The sequence below is a fragment of the Balaenoptera musculus genome, chromosome 2 (genome assembly GCF_009873245.2).
Source record: "Balaenoptera musculus isolate JJ_BM4_2016_0621 chromosome 2, mBalMus1.pri.v3, whole genome shotgun sequence".
NCBI lineage: Eukaryota > Metazoa > Chordata > Mammalia > Artiodactyla > Balaenopteridae > Balaenoptera > Balaenoptera musculus.
Genome location: NC_045786.1, coordinates 57,915,828 through 57,937,774, shown reverse-complemented (window position 1 = coordinate 57,937,774; position 21,947 = coordinate 57,915,828). Strand labels below are relative to the sequence as shown.

The 21,947-nt window shown below is 50.2% G+C and overlaps 1 protein-coding gene across 4 annotated transcripts in view; it reads right to left on the bottom strand.

Annotated features, from left to right (window-relative positions):
* The window catches only part of TMEM266 (transmembrane protein 266), a 138,493-nt gene that overhangs the window by 33,410 nt on the left and 83,136 nt on the right, over nt 1-21,947 (bottom strand). For all 4 annotated transcript variants that reach the window (XM_036841629.1, XM_036841630.1, XM_036841632.1 and 1 more), the window contains 3 exons: nt 13,281-13,337; nt 11,717-11,855; nt 9,718-9,833 (listed from right to left, as the gene is read on the bottom strand). In XM_036841629.1, coding sequence (XP_036697524.1) covers nt 9,718-9,833; nt 11,717-11,855; nt 13,281-13,337 — 312 coding nt within the window. The remainder of the gene's footprint in view (nt 1-9,717; nt 9,834-11,716; nt 11,856-13,280; nt 13,338-21,947) is intronic.

Sequence of the window (21,947 nt, the reverse complement as noted above, 5' to 3'; positions counted from 1 at the left end):
CCCGTGATGGGCAGGAGGCTTTTGTGCTGGGGGACAGCGTGGGGTACAGGCTAGGACCACATGGTGCATCAGAGCAAAGTTGGGCCCAGACCCATGTCTCTGGCTTCCAGCCCCCCAGACCCTGTGTCAGGGAACTTGAAGCCTTATGGGAGAGATGGAAGTGACTCAGCTCAATCAGAACATGGGGGAGCTTGATGGTAACGGGGGGCCAGGAAAGAGCAGGAGGGCCCCCACGTAGGGAAAAAGCCAGGGCTGGAGGAGGAGCCTCAACTCGCGGCCCATCACCCCTCCCTCACTCTGGTAAGTCTCCTTTCCTCTTTGGGCCTCAGTTTCACTGTGTGTTCAATGAGGCTAACGGAGCAGCTGAATTCTGGTCTATAACAAGCTCTGTGCTGGCTCTGGAACTCTAACTGGGAGGGAACAAAGTGCAAGAGCCAGTTAATTCCTGGTGCTGTCTTCAGGGCCATCCCCTGTTCCTACAGAAATGCCCCACTGTCAGAGAGCCAACTCTTTAGAGAAAGATAACATAACCCAGAACCTCTAAAATGCATCAACAATGCGTAGCACACAATAAGAATTACTATTCATGCAAACAAGCAGGAAAAAGTGATCGATTATCAAATCATAAAGCAGTTAGAGAAAAGTATGGGAAAAGATGGACAAAATAGTTGTAGCATTTCAGTGGAGAAATAGAACCTATAAAAAGAATCAAATGAAACTTTTAGGACCTTAATACAATATTTGAAATTGAGCACTCAGTTGGATGGGTTTAACAGCAGACTGGACACAGTAGAAGACAGGGGTGTTGAACTTGAGGATAGGTCTATAGAAAAATATTAAAAGTTACAGCCAGGGATTTCCCTGGTGGTGCAGTGGTTAAGAATCTGTCTGCCCATATGGACACCAAGGGGGGGAAAACTGCGGTGGGGTGGGGATGGTGGTGTGCTGAATTGGGCAATTGGGATTGACATGTATACACTGATGTGTATAAAATTGATGACTAATAAGAACCTGCAGTATAAACAAACAAACAAAACAACTAATACTAAACTTTCATTGGCTTATTTGTATGGAAATATGTTAATATAAATGTTTCAGACATTACATGAAATTTCTAAAAATCTTATATGTTCTGGTATAATGTTATAAGTCATAACTCTAGTTATTACTTTAAAATGTACATCTCAGAAATAACTAAATTTCCTTGTCAATTGCATTATTATGAACTTTCATCAAATCTTTAACCGTGGTCATTTTTAAGTCTTTTGTCATTTACAGACAGTTCTGGGTGTTCTGTGATGCTCTTGCAAATATGTTCCTATAAAAGGGTTTCATCTTCAAGGAATTCATGGAAAAGACTCTGACAAGTACAGGTTTCTGGTAACTGACTGTACTGCTGAACTGAATGAATAAGCATTTTCAGAACTCTAATGAAAAACTGATGAACTCATAAAAGTGCTAACAAAAGATCAAGATGAAAAAAAAAATTAATTACATGGGACTGAGTGAACTGATGAGGATGATTATAATTTTTGTGACTTTCTGTTTGAATTAAAAAAAAAAATCCCACAAGGACTCAGAGGCAAAGAATATACAAATCAATTTTCACTGCAAAGTAAAGGAGCTGTTACAGTGGAGGATTACTGGACTGAATGTCAGTATTATGACATAGCATGAGTGTTTTTCGTGTTTGGTAATTGCAATCATTGTTGCTTTTGTTGTGGTCATCCATTTAAAAAAAAAAAAAAAAAAAAGAATCTGTCTGCCAATGCAGAGGACACGGGATCGAGCCCTGGTCCGGAAAGATCCCACATGCTGCGGAGCAACTAAGCCTGTGCGCCACAACTACTGAGCCTGCGCTCTAGAGCCCGTGCGCCTAGAGCCCGTGCTCTGCAACAAGAGAAGCCACTGCGATGAGAAGCCCGCACAACGCAATGAAGAGTAGCCCCAGCTCGCTGCAACTAGAGAAAGCCCACGCGCAGCAACAGAGACCCAAACGCAGCCAAAAATAAAAATAAATAATTTATAAAAGAAAAAAAAGTTACATCCAGAAAAAGAAAAAAGAGAGAGAATGGGGGAACAGATAGGGTATAAGGAAAAAGTGAGGCATGAGTAGAAGGTCTAACATATGTAATAAGAGCTCCAGAAGGAGACTGATAGGATGGGACAGAAGTAATAAATAAATGATGGCCAAAAACTTTGCAAATCTAATGAAAAACACCAACCCACAAATTCAAGAAACTCAGAGAATCCTAAGGAGGATAAATACAAAAATCCCACACCTAGAAACCCTATAGTCAAACTGCTAAACACAGATAAGGAGAAACACCCATAGCACTCAGGCTCTCCAGGCTCACGTGGGCCTGGGCCTCTGGGAGAGAAAGTGCACGGTGGCTTTGAGGATAAAATGAAGCAAATTTTCCACTGGCAAACTGGTCCAGTGGGGAAAAAAAGACCATCCTGTGATTGGGAAGAAGGAAAGTGCAGTCACAGCCCTTCTTAATGCACATTATTAGCTAAGTATTTCTAATCAGATAACCTGACCAGATCTGCTGGGATCCACAGGGAAGCCCTCAGCATGAATTACTGGAGTGAGTCAGGCCCCTTCCATTGGGCTGGGCTTTTAATGCATGCCCAGGCGGGGCCAGACCCCGGGGGTGGCAGGGTGGGCACACCCAGCCCATCTCTGCCTTTAATGGTCTGGTTTGTGAAGTACAACTGACAGGGCCTTGGCCTGATCAATGCACACTTTGGCCAGAAGCTCGATGGTATCTAATGCAATAGCAATAATTTTCTTCCATCCTATTAGTGCTGTCTGCACAGACTGCCCTGCCTTCAAACCCATCTGCTATTGGGATGGCATCCAATGTTTATTTCCATTAGTTTCACCATTGTTGGTAACAATAAAACTCAGGAGACAGTTGTAAACTAATGATTTAGGAGCAGGGTGAAGCTGAATTCGACCTTGGCCCCTTTCCATCCACTGTGAAGATGACTGGTAGTTGGCCATAAATTTAAATTATGGCAAAAGGATAACATAAGTTATCCCTCTGATGGCTAATTTTATCAGCTAAATAGGCTTGTCATTAAAGCTATTGGCTGTTTTACAAATCACTGCCCATGTTTAAAAAAAAAATTCACTTCCCACAGTGGGGATCTTGAATAATACGGGTAACAAAGACTATTGTGCTGAGCTGGGGGCTTGTGGCCTCTGCAAGAAAAGAGGGGGCTCTCTGGAATGAGCCAGCATCAAGCGACACCCCCAGAGCCAGGAGAGAACCCCTTTCCTGCTGTTCTGGACCTGCTGAAGGGGCTGCTGGCCCTCAAAGGACAGTGGAGTGGACGCCGCCCCCCACCTGCCTCCAGCGGGAATGCCTATCACTTAGGGTCCAGGTTATCGTCCTGTTTCTTCAGGAAACAGGCCAGGGAGACTTGCATCATCCAGGAAGGATTAATCATTGTGATGGTACCTCCTGCTAGTGGGAAGGGGGGAATGGAGGTAGAAACATCGTGAGCCTGTTAGGTGACTGTGCAGGTGACTGCTTTCTCCCTGGGCACTCAGACTACTTTTGTCAGCATCTGGTGCCTTAGGTGTGACTGTGTAACTGAGTCCTCCCACGAAATGGGGGCAGAAACAATGTCACCGCTTTCAGGCCCAGCCAGTAAAAATCTTCTATGCACAATTCTCCACCCTCCCTTTCTTAATCCCCTGGCTGAAGGGAGAAAACTCCAAACACTTAGAATAAGAAGGAGCCATGACATGGGAAGAGCCTGGAGACCAGAGTGACTGTGTGGAACAGTGTCCCTTTACCCCCTCCCCAAAGTAATTGCACTGGGCTGCGGCGTGGGTGACAAATGCGCTCCTCTTGTGTTCGGCCACTGAGATGTCTGGATTTGTTTAATGGAGCAGCTTGTGTTACTCATTCTAACACTGACTTGTACAGATGCCCTATTTCTGGTATTTCTGAACTCTGAGTTCCACCCCAGCCCTTCCTCCCATGACAAACAGTGAGACATTGGGCAGGCAGCAGCCTCTCTCAGACTCAGCCTTTCCATCTATAAAAGGATTAATAATACCTAGCCTGCCAACTTTGACCATCAAAGTCAAAATGAGCTAAAACACGCGGCAGTGCATTTGTAAATGGTCACCATTATATAAATGATTTAGTATTATTTTTGTTCTCTCTCTTTTTTAACATTTACTGAGAGACTCCAGTGGGCCAGACTTTATATATTACTTGAATTAATCTGATAGTCACAGCATCCTTGTGACGTAAGCCTTGTTTCCTCCATTTTTCCAATGAGGATCCTGAGGTCCAGGGGTTGGTGGAGCTGAGGTTAGAATCCCACTTGCTGATTCCCACAGTAAGAGGATGCTTTCCACCCTCCAAGCTGCCCCCGCACAGGACTCTTCTTTCAGAGACCACCGTCTGCCCCAGGTCTAAGGCTGACCTAAGGGGCTCACAGAGTTCCACTGGCCTCCTTGCTGGGCCTCAAGTCACCCTTGAGACTGAGCCCCACCTCCCTGGGTGTTTTGCCAGTGGTCTCAGGGTGGATGGTGCTGAGGAAGAAGAACTTAACTGGTCCCACAGGGCCCAGCAGGGGAGAGAAACAAACTTCGACCATGAGCTGAGTTGGATCGTATTATTTTGGACCAAAAGTTGTTGCAAGGCTTGTAGAGCAAAGTGCAAGTACAATGGGGACTTCAGAATGTGTTTTGGAATCAGAGCAAGGTCCTGGGCAGGGGATGTACTAAAACCTCAAAAGTGGTTTCTTAAGACAAGCTGGAAGAATATTATCATCGCATTGATTTAACCACTGCATCTAAAACAGCTTTGATTTCTGAAGCAGCCAGTACAAAGAAAGAGACAAAAAGTTCCTACCATCTCTCTGAAGGACAGGAACTAGCACCCCACCTCTGGAATCCATCTGTGTACCAGAGAGATGAAAATTCTCCGCCTAAGAAAGTTCTGGCCGGACGGGCAGAGAACAAAGTCCAGATACAGAGCAAAATAAAAGTGAAAGGGAATGACCTTCCAGCCGAAGGACTGTTGAATGCAGGGGTCTGAGGCGACCTGCTTCCACCACAGAAATGAGCCATCTGGAAGAAGGCTGCAGAAGGTCAGCCAGGGCTTGGGAAAGGTGAGACTGACCAACAGAGGGTCCCCCTCCCTCCCCCCGCCCCAACCCTGGCCCCTCTGGGCTCCTCTTTCCGGCTGGAATCTGCTAAGGATGAGGTGAGCCCAGTAGGCAGGAGAGATGAGGGAACGAGGGAAGCACTGAATCCTGTCTCCCTGTGAAGACCAGAAGGCCAGCGTGATCCGGGGGGAGGAAAGGACTAGAATGAGGTGTAAGAGACCCCTGTGCCATCCTGATCTCCTAACTGGCCTCAGATTCCTCCATCTGCCAAATCCAGGGGCCCCTCATCTATAACACAGGGGGGTTCTGGGGCACCTTGGGCGTGGCCTGTGCTAAGAATGAGATGCCATGTGGCACAGAAGATAAAATGTGCAAGATATTCATGCAAGAAGCTGGCAAAGCATGTCACCCAAGAGTCTCCACAGGGTCACAGTAAGAAGCAATTTAAGCTTTCTAAAAAAGCTAAGATGAATTTAAAAAGAGTCACTTTACAGCGGAGAGACCTGACAAACACTACCTCAGCATCAACATCCACAGTGATGTCATAGTGACAGTATGTACCTTTGATATGATGGGATGAGAATGGCACGGGACCTCTGTCTCCCTCCCCAAAACCCAGAACTCCAATCTAATCACGAGAAAAACATCAGTCAATTCCCAACAGAGAGACATCCTATAAAATACCTGACCAGAGCTCCTCAAAACTGTCAAGGCCATCACAAACAAGGAAAGTCTGAGGAACTTTTATAGCCAAGAGGAGCCCAAGGAGACATGATGACTCAATGTCATGTGGTGTTCTGGATGGGATCCTGGAACAGATCAAGGACATTCGATAAAAACTAAGGAAACCTGAACAATGTGTGGGCCTTGATAATAACATATCAATATTGGTTCATTAATTGTAACAAATGCATGATACTAATGTAAGATGTTAATAATGGGGAAAAGGGGTACAGGGTATATGGGAACTCTGTACTATCGTCACAATTTTCCTATAAATCTAAAACTGTTCTAAAAAATAAAGTTTATTTTTAAAAAGAGCTAAGATGAGTGAAGTGTTGGCAAATAGTTATACAAATACATGCCAGGAAGAGAGCAAGGTGAACGCAAAGTGAGTGTTTCGTTTAAACTGAGATTCTACACATTTCATTGGAATTTGGGGTAAATTTCAATTTCTTAGGTAGCATGTACAAATTCAGTTTGGAAATTGCTTCATTAAGCCCTAAGAATTCCAGCTGGGAGAGAGAGAGAGAGCAAGAGTTTGTGACAAAGATGAACAGAATGACCTGGAATGGGGTTGGGTGGGGTGGGAGTGAGGGCAGCAGCAAGAGACTCTTGGGAAATGCTATTGAGGCAGCTGAGGGCAGCCAGGTTTGTGCCTGCAAGACAAGAGTTGTCCTCAGGCAGCGGTTTAAAGACACCCTGGTGCACAATCTGATCAATGTTTTCACCGAGCCCTGAGAAGTGACATGGGTAGAAAAATGTCATAGAACATGACCCGAAGCAAGGTGGGCTGGGGAAGAACACCTTTCACAGATAGGACACCTGGATCTACTCCTGGCTCTAAAAGCCCTCTCTTAGTTCTGTGCTCTTGGGCAAGTCACCACTTCTCAATTTTCTTATCTGTAAAATGGGTTTACGTGGAGAAATGGGTGGTTAGTTCCCACAGAGTCACGATTTATCATGTGCCAGGCTTTAGGCTAAGCAATCGCACAACCACCCTTCAAGGATTGTATTACTATCCCCATTTTTCAGATTAGGAAAACCAAGGTCCATGGAGGTTCCCTTGGTGCCCAAAGCCACAAGTAGCCAAGCTGGCTTTGCACTCAGGTCTGTCCCTAACATCCTAACCATTCCAGGCACTATTCTCTCAAAGGGTCTAGCCATCCCTGACATTCCACGAGCCAGCATTCACATTTCTTTAAGGGCATTTTTTGCTCAGTCAAGTCCCAAGCCTGGTCTTAAAATCCAGCTGAAAATGAGGTGTCTATGTGCTCCACCCTGTGGAGCAGGCACGGCTCTGGGAGAGCAGCATTCATGGTTTCTCTGCAGAACCCAGTGACCCAGCGTGCGGCTCTGGCCAGCCCCTCCCGCCTCCCTGGCAGCCCGCTGGGATTCCAGCCCATCTGGCCCTTTTTTGCTGTCTTAACTAAGATGACAGGCTTCAGGTGTTTTTTAAATTAAAATGGTTTGTTTCTGTTTATCTCTTTTCCAGATGTCAGTACGGAGAGGGAATCTGTCTTTATTTATTGGCTCTTTCCTGTGCAGAATCCAAGGGAGTCTCCCTCTGGCCCAGACCCCTGGGAAGGAGGCCACATATAGAGGGTGACGTGAACCGGGACGGCAGGAATGTGGGGTCCCCGGGGGCTCAGGACGGGGTCACAGTGGAAACCAGGAGGGATGACCTGCCATCAGAGCTTCCCCTCAGCCACGCAGCACGTGGGCTGTTAACGTGGCCATGCATTTATGGAGGGCAGATGCAGTGCTGTGTCTGTGTCTTTCACGTGGCCAAATGCAGCAAAGCAGAGCATTCGTTTTCCTATTAGACAGCAGACTGAGAGCTGCCTGACCACGCTCTGGCCAGGTCCTGGATGACACTTGAGCTGTCCTCTCCCTCACCCCTCCACCTCCCTCTGCCCCAAGCCCAGGCCCCGTTCCCCTTGGTGGTTCTACCGCCTCTACCGGGCTTCCCTTCTCCACTCCTGCTTCTCCCATCCGTCCTCCAAAGGCGACCAGAAAGATCCACCAAAAACTCAAATCTGAGCAAATCCCCCCGTCCCTGCTTCTAACAAACACTCCAGGCTTCTTCCCTCCCAACTGGATGAAGCCCAAACTCCCTGGTCAGCCCTGCGGGGCCTCCCCAAGCCTGCCTCCAAATCCCCCCACTCCCTCCCTCTGCTCACACCCTGAACGGCCTTGATTCCCCCAGCACGATGCCCACTCTCGTGCCTCACCTGTCCCCTCTACCTGGTGCCCTTCTCCAGGGGGTCGTGGCTCAATGTCAGCGCCTCTGGAAACCCGTCCACCCTGCCGCCCACAAAGCCCCCGATGTGTCCCTGCTGAAGCACACATTACACGGGACTGCTACTGTCTATCATGGGCCTGCTAAACGCCCCGAGTCACCCAGAGCCTCGTGAGGGCAGGCGCCAGTCCTGTCCACACTCCTGGCTGACCAGATGCACGGGTAAGCACGAAGTTGATGCCAACTGCTTCGGGACTGGAGCATTCTTCTTCCCAGCCTAGCACTCCGTGTAGACGGCCCCACTCCCGGGACCCCATGGACAATGTGCCCCTGGGGACTGTGTCCCCAGATGGCCCCTCTTGTCACTCATAAGAGTTTTGTGCTGAAGTGAAAGGCCGTGGTGTTCCCCAAGTAGATAAATGTTCCCGGACAGACATTCCAAGGGGATGACTTGGAAGACGCGGCCCGCGTGTTCCCGTGGGGTAATTCCACAGACTCCCCACCCCCTCCAGTGCCTCCTTCAGCCACGAGAGCCTGGGGCTGGGGAGCCAGGAGACCCACACGTACGGGGTGCTGGGCTGGGGACAAACACGAGTTGGACGAAGCCTGCCCTAGGGGAGCATCCAGCTTAGTGGGAGAAGCAGCTCCGGGTGCGAACAAGCACGGCCCGTGGCAGTGAGTGCCCAGGACCCTTGGAGACCGACAGCGAGGGCTTCGGGGCTGGGGGCCCATCCTCCCACACACATTCCCACCACCTTGCAAGCTAGTCGCTCTGTGGCATTCCCACCCTGCACAGCTGGTACCAGAACATTCTCTGCACTTGAGGCTATGTTTCTACAGCACTTTGCAGCCTTGCTGCAGGGCCCTGCTGTCCTCTGACCTCCTGAGCACCCCAGTCACCTCCCCTAAACTCCTATAGAAGGGGCATCTGTCCCACTCACATGGGAGTGGTCCCCTCATCTTAGGGAGGAAAGAACTGAGGGCAAAGAAGTGTGTGACTTGGTTGAAGTCCTGGGGGAGGGAGCAGAGGACTGGGGGGCTGGACCTTGAGTGAGGCCTCTGGATTCCCAGACAGACCTTCTCCAAGCCCCGGTTGCCCGTCCCCCTGGCTCTGCCCAGCACAGCCTTGCAGGGTCCGTCCCTGTCTCTGAGTCTTTACCACGGTTCCTAGAGGGCAGAGGGCGCTGCTGAAGCCTCTCTAGTGTGTCTGGGGGTCCTGGGTGGCAACTGGCCCACAGCGGTGCCCAGCAACCTCTGTACACAGAATCCGACCCCTGCTTCAGAGACCACCGTGCCCAGAAGACCCTGATAACTGAGGGGCTGACTCAGTCGGTTCAGGTTGGAGAGCTGACTGGTCACCACAGAGAGATGAAAAGAAGCCTGGCCTTAGAGCCAGGGCGGAGTCCGGGCCTGGCTGGGCTGAGCTGGGCACGAGTGACCTTAGAGACACGTCTCCCCACTCTGAGCCTCAGGTTCCCCATGTGTCTGTGAAGGGGCTGGAGGAGGTCGCTGACCTCAGGGCACCTGCAGCTCTGGCACCCTGGGGGACTTTCAAAACCACTAGTGTCCTCAGCCCTGGACGGAACTGGGCAGAAGTGAGAGTGGCCATGCATTACCCCTTGCTCCTGACAGATCTGCGTCAGTCTCTCCAGCTGCTCGTCCTGGATGACCTTGGCCTTCTCGTACTGCTGGATGACCATCTCCATCTCCACCTTCACAGGCAGGACGTAGGCTGGAAGACAGAGACAGCCCCGTGAGGAGCTTGGCAGCGGCAGGGCTTGGTGGGGGAGGGGCTGGTCCCAGCATCCAGCCAGCAGCAGGCTCAGGCCCAGGTGTGGTTCCTGAAAGATCTGGGGTGGGGGCGGTGGTGTCAGGTACCCAACAGCACCCAGAAACTATAAGAGGGCTAGAACCCTAACCCATCACGACTAAGATACCGTTTTTTTTTCCTTTTCCATAGTGATAGAAGAACCCTTAATTCTGCCTGTGTGCACAGCTGCTGGTATGAGAACTATATTTTCCAGTCTCCTTTGCAGCTGTGAGAAGCCATCAGACTACATCCTGGACAACGCGATGCAAGTGCAGGTGTTGTGCAGCGGCTTCCAGAAGCCTTCCTTAAAAGGCACCTGGAGTTGATGAGGAAGTGGAAATATTAGAACCCTCCCACATTGCTGGTGGGAATGTAAAATGGGGCAGCTGCTCTGGAAAACAGGGGTTCTTCAAAATATTCAACTAGGAGTGACCATATGGCCCAGTAATTCCATTCCCAGGAATCTAAGAGAAATGAAAACATATGTCCATACAAAAACTTGTACGTGAGTGTCCACGGCAGCCCAAAGTGGAAACAGCCTAAATGTCCATCAACTGACAAATGGATAAATAAAATGTGGTATATCTATACAATAGAATACTATTTGACAATAAAAAGGAATAAAGTACTAATGCATACTACAACATGGATCAACCTTGAAAACATTATGTTAAGTGAAAGATGCCAGACACAACAGACCACATATATGATTCCACTTATATGAAATGTCCAGAAGAGGCAAATCTATTCAGACAGAAAGTAGATTAGTGGTTGCTTAAGGCTGGAGGGGAATGGGGAGTGACTGCTAATTAATGGGTAAGGGTTTCTTTTTGAAGTGATAAAAATGCTCCAAACTTAGATTTTGGTGATGTTTGCACAATTCTATGAATATACTAAAAAGCATTCAATTGTGTACTTTAAATGTGTGTTTTACGGTGTGTGAACTATATCTCAATAAAGAAGTATAAAAAGAAAAGGCAGCTGGGCTTTCCTTTTGCTTCTTTATCTTCTTCCTCCCTTCCTTCTTCCTATTGGCTGAAATGAGGAAGTGATGGCAGGCACTGAAGCAGCCATCTTGAACAGTGAGGGTGACTTTGGAAAGTAGGCTATGTGCAGCAAAGCAACAAAATAAGAGGAACTTGGAATCATGACTTCAGAAGCTCCTTATTGGCCCTAGACTGCCTACCTCCTTAGTGACCCTGAACTGCCTACTGCCTACCTTATTGGCCCAGGCTTTCATGTGGGAGAAATAAGCTTCTGTTTTGTTTTAGTCACTGCTATTCTGAGTCTCTGTTACTCACAGTGGATCCTACTTATAAAAGACATACATTGAGACCCAGAGAGAGAGGCTGGACTCTGGATTACAGGGCCCCATGAGCTCCCAGCCAGTGGCAGCCCCTCAGGGACAGAGCTAAGAGCAGAGCCTGTGCAGATGGGGGAAGCTGAACAGCAAGGAGAACACTGGTGGGCGTCAGGGGTCCTGGGCTTCACTGCTGACTCAGAGCTGGTTTCCTATGTGACCCTCATCCCTCTTGGCTTCAGTTTCCCCAACTGTGAAATGAAAGGAACGGACTACATGATCTCCCAGTGCCTTTCCTGCGTGGGCCTTACAAAGCTGGACCCGATCACATCTCAGTTTGATGAGGACTCTGGATTAGGGGCTCCCTGACAAGATGTCAACCCCCACAGTGTTCACAGGGTGGGACATGGGGCTGGGAACCAGGGAGAGGGTACCCTGATAAGGCAATGAGAGACCCCAGAGACCATCCTTCCTGCCTCGAACTCACCCCTTTCGGGCCACTCACCATCAATGACCCTCTTCACCCGCCAGATCCGGAGCATGATGATGAGGCTGATGGCATCCCAGGGGCTCCTGGGCCCATTAGCCACAGTGGACGCCACCATCGGGGCCAAGGACAGGATGATCACAGCCCCGTCAAACACCTGTGAGAGGAGGTGGATTTCAGTGCCCTGGGCCAACTTCCTGAATGTCCTGGAACCAGAGACCAGGTCAGGTAAAGCAGCTGGGCTGGCCAATGACCCCCTGCACCCCCCTCAGAAGTTCACCCCCATCCCTGGCTGCCTCTCGTGACCCTCCTTAGTCTTTAGGGGGCTCCCACCCCAGACGTGCTCCTGAGCACTCTCTCTCCTCCAAGTGACCTCAGCCCATCGCCAGCCTTGGTTCAGATGGCCTTGGGCTGTTCCAAGCTTCTTTTGCAAGCATATGTCTCCAGCATCTTGTCCCTTCTCAGGATGGGGCTTGCATCCCGTGTCGCAGGTTTCCTGCGCTGGCCTCACTGAATCCCTCACTGGCAGTGGAGGCTGAAGGCAGGTCCCTTCCCCCTGGGAAGCAACAGCCCAGAGCCCACATCTCATCTGCATCTGGTGCTGGTGCTGAGTCTCTAACCCTGCATGGAGGCAAAGGTGGGAGAGAAGGGGACCCAGCCTGCGCTTCAGCTCTGGGCCTTGCCCTTCCATCTGCCTGTTCCAGCCTGGTCTGGTCTGAGACTTCCACAGGCCAGGTCTCTATGTCTGCTCCCAGCATTTGGCCCAAAGAGGCTACAAAGTGTGTGTGGTGGGGAATGGGGTGGTGAGGAAGGAGTGGGCAGCAGACACTGACAGCCTTGCCTTGTCCCGTGCGCACCAAACTCTGGGGGTCAGCCAGCCTCCCCCGCACCTCATCGCCACCCACCACACCCCACCTGCTTTATACAAAACAGAGCAACCGGTTTGCTCTGCAGAAACCCAGGCTGAGAAACACTTTTATGGTTCCCTCACTCAGCTCTCTGATCATGGGGCCATTTTAGAGTGGATTTGTCTTAAAACACATTTCAAAAGCTTTCCAAAATGATTCAAGCATAACTTTTTATGGCATGGACATATATACACCACCAAATGTAAAACCGATAGCTAGTGGAAAGCAGCCGCATAGCACAGGGAGATCAGCTCCGTGCTTCGTGACCACCTAGAGGGGTGGGACAGGGAGGGTGGGAGGGAGATGCAAGAGGGAGGACATATGGGGATATATGTATATGTATGACTGATTCACTTTGTTATACAGCAGAAACTAACACACCACTGTAAAGCAATTATACTCCAATAAAGATGTTAAAAAAAAAAAAAAAGGAATAACTTTTTAAATTTTGCAGAACGTCAAGGAGATTTTTTAGACCATTCCTTTGCTGGAAACTTTCTCAGTTGCCCCCTCTCCCCACCCACCCAAAGGCACAGCTGAACAGACTCCTGTGTCCAGTGTGGGACGGAGCTGGCCTTTGTTGATGGCTCCCACCCTGGGATGGATGGGACAGTGACATTTCCTGGCTTCCAGGATGGTTGGCTTGGGGGGTGCAGATGGACATTGGTCTTTACCTCTATTTTGTTTTCAATGTAATCCCAGATCCCGAGCACCACAATCCGAAGAACAGTCTGAGAGGAAGTGAGAAAAGAGGTTAGGGTTATTGTTCTCCCTGCCCCCTCCTCCCGGCGGAGAGGATTCCAGAGCTCGGAATCAAGGGCTCTGCTTCCTGTTCAATAACGGGAGAAGTCTTCACCATCCCCTAAGTGTTCCTCAGCCCACGTGCTCTCTCCACGCCTGCTTTGAGTGCCCCAGCTCAGGTCTGCGTCACCGCCTGTGCCAGCCCCTGGCTAAGCACCTTCAATGCTCCCGTTACATACAGATACACTCTGAATCCTTGGAATGACACTCAGGACCCTGCCTCCTTCTCCAGTCATCTGTTGCACTCCTGTCATGTCACAAACCACTTGCAAATCGACAAACATGCAAGCTCTTTCTCCTTTGCCTTGTCTTTGCATGTGGCTTTGACTCCCCCATTGACTTCCCCCCACCCCCAATCTCTCTCCTCTCCTTATACAATAATTGGAATTTCAGCATGGCCACCCAGATAAAGACTACATTTCCCAGCCTTCCTTGCATCTGGAGTGGCCATGTGACCAAGTTCTGGCCAATGGCTTATGAGGAGAGAAGCTCTGTGTACCACCTCTTGGTTGCGACCTTTAAGGGATTAGGCTCGTCCTCCTATTTCCCTCTTCCCAAAGACTAGAAGGTGGGTGTGTAGGTGTGGTGGGAAGGTGTCTTCAGTTAGGGAGGGCTGGCAACAAGCATGCTGGGCCCCCACCAGCCCCAAGCCACCACGTAAGCCTTAACTGCTGACCCCACCTTGTTTAATTAAGTCCCTGTGTTTTTGGTTTTCTTGTTATAGCATCTTGGCCTGTGTGCTAACCAGCAGGGCCTTTTCCCCTTCCTCTTCTTGGAAAGGCCTTCTCCTTCTGGCCATGGCTCAAACGTGACCTCCATGAAGCTTTTCTACCCTCCCCAGGCTCGGTGCCTCTTTCCTGGGTGTTCCTATAGGCCTTGGAACATCAATCACCACCCTCCCCCCCTTGGACTTTATCTTACTTTGTGATGACTATCTGCCTGATCCCCCAATTCAGGCTCAAGAGACACTGTCTGATTTCTCTCCTTTACCCCTAATCCCTGGCATATAGTGACACTGAGTGATTACAAGTTGTGAATGAATGAACAAATGCATGCATGTCTGATTCCTTAAAACCCTCAGGAACTCACTCCAATGCCTCCGCCTTCTGTGGCGGTTTCCTCACCAAGAGTACATCTTTCTCCAAAGAAGATACTTAAAAGCTGGTCTCATATGACCCTGGTACAATTGTCGTAGGCCCTTCCTTGAACCAAGATGAGAAGTTCACAGTAATTCACACCAGGTGAGGTCCCTGCTCCCACATGCCTATAGTACAAGGCCAGCCATCTGAATGTGGCAAAGCTGTAGAAAGTCTAGGGATCTCTACCCACACTTAAGCCACAAAAAGGCTTGGCTGCTAAAATTTGCCTCTTCCTCATAAAGGACTATCCTGAAGAGATGAGAAGGAGGGATGCTGGTGGCAGCCAGTTCTGTCACCATGTTTGAGAACACATAGGTTACATGTGGCAGCCTAATGCCCATTCCACGTGGCTTCCCAATCTCGTTTAACTGCACCACAGCTCCAAGCGGGTGCAGAGAGATCTGGGTTGGGGTCCAATATCTTGAGGTCACAGCTCAGTAATTGGCTGGTTGTGTGGCCTTGGGCAAGTCAAATAACCTCTCTGGGCCTCAGTTCCCCCTTCTGCTGGAGAGATGAGTTAGAAGATACAAATCTTCCAATTCATTATGAGACTGACATTTGCCATCTGGTACATATCAATAGGTTGCAGATCCTGGGCCAGCCCTCCTCACACATGATTCTCATTTTACTGAAGGGGAAGCGGAAGCTCAGAGAGGTTAAGGAAGCTGCCCAAGGTCACTCAGCCATTGGGAGGTGAGTCGGCATTTGGACCCAGAGGTGTTTGACTCCATATAGTGTACTCAAGCTGTGTTAAGAACACCAGATACTGTCCTAGTTTCTTTTGCTGCTGTTCACTCCCTCGAATTGTGCTGACTTTGAAACTCAGTATTTGTCTGCTCTGAAATGATACACCAGCCACATCCACCTCAAAATCCCAATTCTGGGGCTCCCAAAGCAAGAAGTCCAGGCCAGCACAGAGGGGAACAGGGCCCGGCCCGGAGGTGATCCCTCCTCCTCCGCCCCCTGCTGCTGCTCTGTCTTCTGAAATTGTGGTAAAATATACATAACATGAATTATACCATTTTAACCATTTCTAAAAGTGAACTGTGGCATTAAGTGCATTCACGTTGTTGTGCAATCATCACCACCATCCACCTCCAGAACTTTTTCATCACCCCAAACTGAAACTCTGTGCCCACTAAACATCAACTCCCCCTGTCCCCCTTCCCACAGCCCCTGGAAACCACCATCTACTTTCCATCTCTATGAATTTGACTACTCTAGGTTACCTCATTTAAAAGGAATCATCCTGCTTTATAAACAAAGCAGCATTTACTAAAAAGTCAGTGTGGGGATGAGGAAGGGAGCTGGCCAGGCTGAAACTCAGCCAGGAACCCCAGAGAGGGGAGGAGCAGGCAGCAGACAGCACCGGCGGAGCCTCTGTGCTCTAGGAAGGGAGGGAGGTTTGATGGGCTTATGGGTCAAGGTGGTACCAGGTAGGCAAGTGAACAGTGGGAGCACTGGCCACCTATTTGCCTTCCCTCCTTGCTGGCCCATCCGCAGGGGGCCCACCCTGTGAGGGAGACTTTCCTTCCTAGCCCAGCCCATGGAAACAGGACAGCCAAAAGGCAGTTGTGGAGATGGCTTGGGAAACAGCTCCTGGGCCAGCCTCCTGCTGTAGATGGGAAATGGCCTGGAACTGGCTGTTCCGAGTCAGGGTCAAAGGTGGAATGAGAACCCAGCTCTGAAACACTCCACCCAGGGGTTTTTCCCCTGCAGCGTCCTTTGCTGTCCGTGGAGGTAGGGACCTGGCCACGCTGCCCTGCCACCTCACGGCCCCCAGCAAGGGTCTCACCCAGACTGACTAACCCATTGTTGGCCTGTGTGTCTCAATGTTCAGGCAAGGACCCCCTGCTTTAGCAACATCTGGGGATTTTGTTTAAAATGAAGATTCCTGGGCTCTCATGAAGATCCAGGATGTCAGGATGTCTGGGTGCAGGGCCCAGAAATATGCCTTTTTTTAACAAACTCCCCTGGAGTACCCAACAGAACGGCAGGGATGTGTAAGGTGACAATGCCCTGGGTAAACCCAGGGAGACCACATGCCCAGATGCAACAAGGAGAAAGAGAGTTAGATCAGGAGTCAAAGGTCAGGTCCCCCTTTTGGCCTCTGACTATCACTTACTAACCACGGGACATTGGCTGAAGCCCTCAGTCAGCCTGGAGGAAAGCGGAACTAGTGCCCCCGTGCTGCCTGCCTCAGCTAGCCAGCTGCTACAAAGCTCCGTTGGAAAGAGCTTTGTTAACAGAACTGCAGGAGGGCACTAAGGACGGGTTATTTTTATCACCCACCCCCACCCCAGGGCCCACAGCCTTGCAATCCTGCCCCCAAGATTTGCAAAGGGCTTTGAGGGGGGTGGGACTGAGGGACCTGGACCCTCAGCTCCAGGTGCTTCTGTCCCACCTGGGACTAAGGGTTTTCAGCCTCCTTCATTCCAGTCTCACCTTCCAGAGATGAGGACACTCTGACAATCAAGATAGGCCAGAGTCTTGGCAAAATCTCCAGGATTTATTTATTTATTATTTACTATAATCCAAGCTGTTGTGCCATTTTACAGATGCAGAAACTGAGGCTGAGAGGGGCAGGTAAACCTTCTGGTCCCCAGGCCCCTCTTCCTTCCCACCCCAGAGGCCTCATCTTTTCCCTCGGCAAGCCCTGCTCTCAGGAGGGACTACCCTCATTTCTCCCAAGGGAAGGGGCTCAGGCTTCAGGCAGCACGAGGGGAGGATGGGAAGTCCTGACCCTTGCATCTGCCCAGGCCCTGCCTTGCTCAGGTGGCAGCAAGGACTCCCTGGCCTCCTGCTGCCTGAGGCCTGAGCCCCTCCCCTTAGGGGAATCAGCCTCTTTCCCTGGGATGAGGCCTGATAAGGCTCCTAGGGTTTAGGAACCCTTGGAGATGCAGGCAGAAACACCTGCTAGTCTATCAGATGCCTTTGAGCAAATTTTTCAAAGGCACCCCTACCCCAAGCAGAGGGAGATGCCCTGGCTCACTGCTTGGTGAGCAGAGTGGGGGCTGGCACCCTTGCTCCCTGCAGAGCCATCCCCAAAGCTGGGCCCACCAACCGGGGAAAAGGGAGCAGCACACGTCTTGCCCTGAGCTTGTGCCCCTGCAAGGCTGCAGCTGGCGGCGTTGGGGAGCGGGGTGGTGCACGGCTTAGGGGAACAGCCTGGCCCAAGGAATACACACGGTGGGCACCAGGCCGCTGGGGGCTGACCCCTAGTGCTTCCTCAAGAAGCAGATCTACCCTTGGGCAAGTTTTTGCTGCCAAGATGGCTGCAGGCTCCCTCCTCTGCAAGCCGCCAGTTAAACTAGAGCAGCAAGAGGAAGACATGGAGTCCAGGATCCAGCTACAAGGAGAACTTCGGAAATGTGAGGAACATTTGCGGGGGCTGAAAGCAGTCTTGAACTGGTTTGCAAAAGAAAGTTTTGCTGGATGACATGCACAGGCTGAGGGGTGATCGCAGGCAGCACAAGGGCGCCCCCTGGGGTTAGGCGTTGATAAAACAGGAGCAGAGCAAGCAGCCGCCCCTTCCCTCCTTCACCCTCAAGTCTTCCAAGTGTGTGGGGAAGAGGATGGTGAAGGGAGACTGCCTCCTCCCCAGGGGTCTAAAGATGACCCCCTTCCGAGACGCAGCAGCTGGTATCTCCAGGGACCTGGGCTCCCAGGCACACTGGCTGCACTGTCTCCCGCCATGCTGGGTTCATTTTGGCAGGAGGTTCCCGGCTACCTTAAAAGAATGGGTTCAAGACCCGCAGGGTAGAGCACAGTGGTGACAACGTGACCAAACGGCAGTGAATTAAGCACTGACATGCCCTGGCTGTGTGCTCACTGTGCAAGGGGCACTGTGCTAGGCTTGGGTGACGAAGAGAGAAACTGGAACCCACATGATGTGCAAGGTTTGTTCCAGAACTCCCTCTGGGCATATGAACATCTCCACTTCCTCCATCCTGAAACATCCCTCACTGACCCCATGTCTCCCTTAAGCCACTGCCCTCTCCCTCTTCTCCCAAGTTTCTGAAGAGGTGCCTCCACTAAACCCACTGCAGTCTGACCCCAGCACCCATCATTCCAGGAAAATTGCTCGCCCCTGGTTACCAATGACCCCTCAGCAGCTTCAGGTGTGCTGCCGGCTTCATGTTCTAGAAGGCCTCCTTTTGTTTCCAGGATCCCACACCCTCTGGGTTCTCCTCCCACCTCCCTGGCTACACCTTCTCAGTCAGCTTTCCATCCCAAAATTGTTTCCTGGGGCTTCATTTCTTCTCCTCTCGCGCTCCCCTATCCCCGGACAATTGCACCCTTGGCTTCAACTCGCACCCGACACCCTGAAGCCCCGCCCAGTCCACGACTCCAGCTGAGACCTCCTCCTGCAGCAGTTCCCAGGCTTAGCACAGGGCATCCCCACCCCCTCTTAGGAGGCCAGCCTCCCCTGGAAGTCGTGCTCACCCTCACTCTCGCTCACACACCGCCCGCCCCACAGGATGGCCGGTCCCCAAGTCCTGCAGAGTTTAGCTCCTTCAACTCTGTCCAGCTTGTCCCTCCATCCCACTTCCACTGCTCTGGGTCAAACCTTTAACCTCTTACAGCTAAATGATACCTCCTAAATAGTCTCCAAATTCCAGTCTCCCCCCACCTCCAACCCCTGCTCCTCACCGGCTGCCAGAGGGATTTCTCTAAAAGCCCAACTTCATCACCCCCTTCTCCTGCTTGGAGCCTCCTCCCCACTGCCTTCAAAACAAGACCCCCACTCCTGAGCAAGACATGGAGGGCACTTCGTGACCTGGCCTGGTCCCCAGGACATCACTCACCATTCCCTGCTGTAGTCAACAACCAGCCATGCTGTGGTCGCTCACGCTGTCCCTTGTCCGCTCTGTGACTGCTGCCTGAAGGTCCTCTATCCCCACCGTGCACCTAGCAGCTCACACACCCGCAAGCAACCTGCATCCCCTCTGAGGTCTCCTACTGACTGCAGCAGGAGACTTAAGCTCCATTTCCAGTTCTCTCGTTACACACGTCCACTTGGCGGCTTCCCAGTAGACTGCAAACACCTGAGCTGGGCCTGCATCTTGATTATCAGGGCAGAAGCCTCACGCCCAGTACCACCTACAACACCTGGCAAGGAGTCACTCAAAAATGTGGGCTGAATGAATAAATAAACAAGAGCTTCCATTTATCAAGTCCTTCCTCTGTGCCAGACTCTGTATTGGGAACTAGGAGGTTAATTTTACGTGTCGACTTGGCTGGGCCGCAGGGTGCCCAGATATCTGGCCAGACCTCATTTGGGGTGTGTCTGGGAGGGTGTTTCGGATGAGATTAGCATTTGGACTGGAAGAGTGAGTAAAAGCTGATTGCCCTCCCCAACATGAGTGGGCCTCATCCTATCCAGTCCACCTGATAAAAACAAAAGGCAGAGGCAGTCTCTCTGCTTGACTGTGTTTGAATTGGGACATGGCAGATTCCGACGTGCACTGAGATGCACGTCATCAGCTCCCCTGGGCCTCCAGCTTTTGCCCCCTACAGAGCTGGGCATTTCTTGACCTCCATCACCATGTGAACCAAGAAGTTATCAATCTCTTTTATTATATAAATATATACATCTAGGTTATATTTGTTGGTTTTGTTTCTCTGGAAAACCTAGACTAATAGAGGAACTTTATACACATTATTTCATTTCTCACAAAATCCCTCTAAGATGGATATTTTTAACCTCGTCTTACAGACGAGGAAGGCTGATGTTCAGAGAAGCAAAGGGACCTCCCCAGGACCAGACAGCTGGCAGGAGGCTGAACCAGGAGGCTCAGAGCCCGGGCCTGACCTTCCCTCTATGCCACTGGCCCACATGAATGAACTGCCGCCTGGGTGGGAGGACATGCCATGACAGCCAGCAACAGCCAGAAGTGGTGCCAGGCGAGGGCGGAAGGGAGAACTCTGGGCAGGAGAGGAGCAGGGGGTGGGGTCACACGGGCTCAAGGGTCACTGCTTTTAAACCCAAACTGAGTCACACTGAGATGGGGTGAGTCTTCAGGGCTGTTGCTGTTTATAACAGCAGAAAACGGGGAGAAATCCTACAAGTCCAAGATGAGGGTTAAACTGGGGACATCATACAATGGCTGCAGCCACTGTATGGCAGGGGATTGCCAAAAGGTTAGGATTTGACAAAGCTGGGTGGTGGGAACACACGTGTGCATTAAATGATTCACTATGTTTTTGATGTGTTTCAACTATTTGTTAATTTAAAAAAAAAAAAACACTAGGTAGAATCCCCCTAAGCATGTGGTTGTAAAAGTATGTACATGAAAAGACATTTACAAAATATTCATAGACAAAAATTGGGTTCCAGAATATCAGGTCCACTATAACCCCGTTTTTCTTAAGGAAAAAAGTGTGTACATACACACTTAGGCATTGAAAAAGGCTCACTGGACGTAAACCAAGTTAATAGTGGTTGTCTGTGGGTGATGAGAATATGGGCGATTTGTGTTTTCTCATTTTGTCTTGTCTGTATTTTCTTAATTTTCTACAATGGGCAGAATTATCTTTGTAAACATGAAGATTGTTGTTATACATCAGGGTGATGAGATGGAGCCTTGTGCTTACCCAGAGGAGTCACCAGGGACCCAAACTTTGGGTTGTCTGTGTGGTGATCTCCCAGCTCCCTCTGAACATCACCCGGACAGCCCAGCATGAGGTCTTGGTCTGTGTCTGAGGCCAAGGGTCACTGAGGATGTGCTTCTTCCCTACTAGGTCCCTCTTCCAGGAGGTAGAAGTATTAGCCCAGCTCTCCCCACTTGCACGGATCAGTTGTTGCTGAGAATGTGGTGTTAAGTGGGATGTTCTGGACCTGGGATTATTTCTAGAATCTCAGAGCTGGAGGGAGGACCTTAAAGGTTACGTTGCATGGCCCAACTGCCTTCCAGTGTTTTTTCATCCCTTGTCTGGTAGCCCAATGAGTTGGTCATCTAGCCTGAGCTTGCAGACTTCCACCAACGGTGAGCTTGACATTGTCTAAAGCAGTACATTCCAACTTGTTTAGAAAATTCATCTCTATATCCAACTTTCATGCTCCCTAAGATCATCGTCAAGGTCATGGCAAATGAAGAAATGAAAACGAGATTTTGAAAAAGAATTTCTCACATGTTTAATTTATTCACGCCTTCATTGGTGGGTGTCAGATGCTCAGCCTTATGCCAGGTGATGGGGGAGACAGAAGACTATACAGGCACAGCTTGGAGATTTTGCAGGTTCAGTTCCAGACCACCTCAATAAAGCGAATACTGAGTATGGTAGTTCCTCAAAAAACTAAAAATAGAGTTGCCATATGATCAAGCAATCCCACTCCTGGGCATGTATCCAGACAAAACTATAATGCGAAAAGATACATGCACCCCTATGTTCATAGCA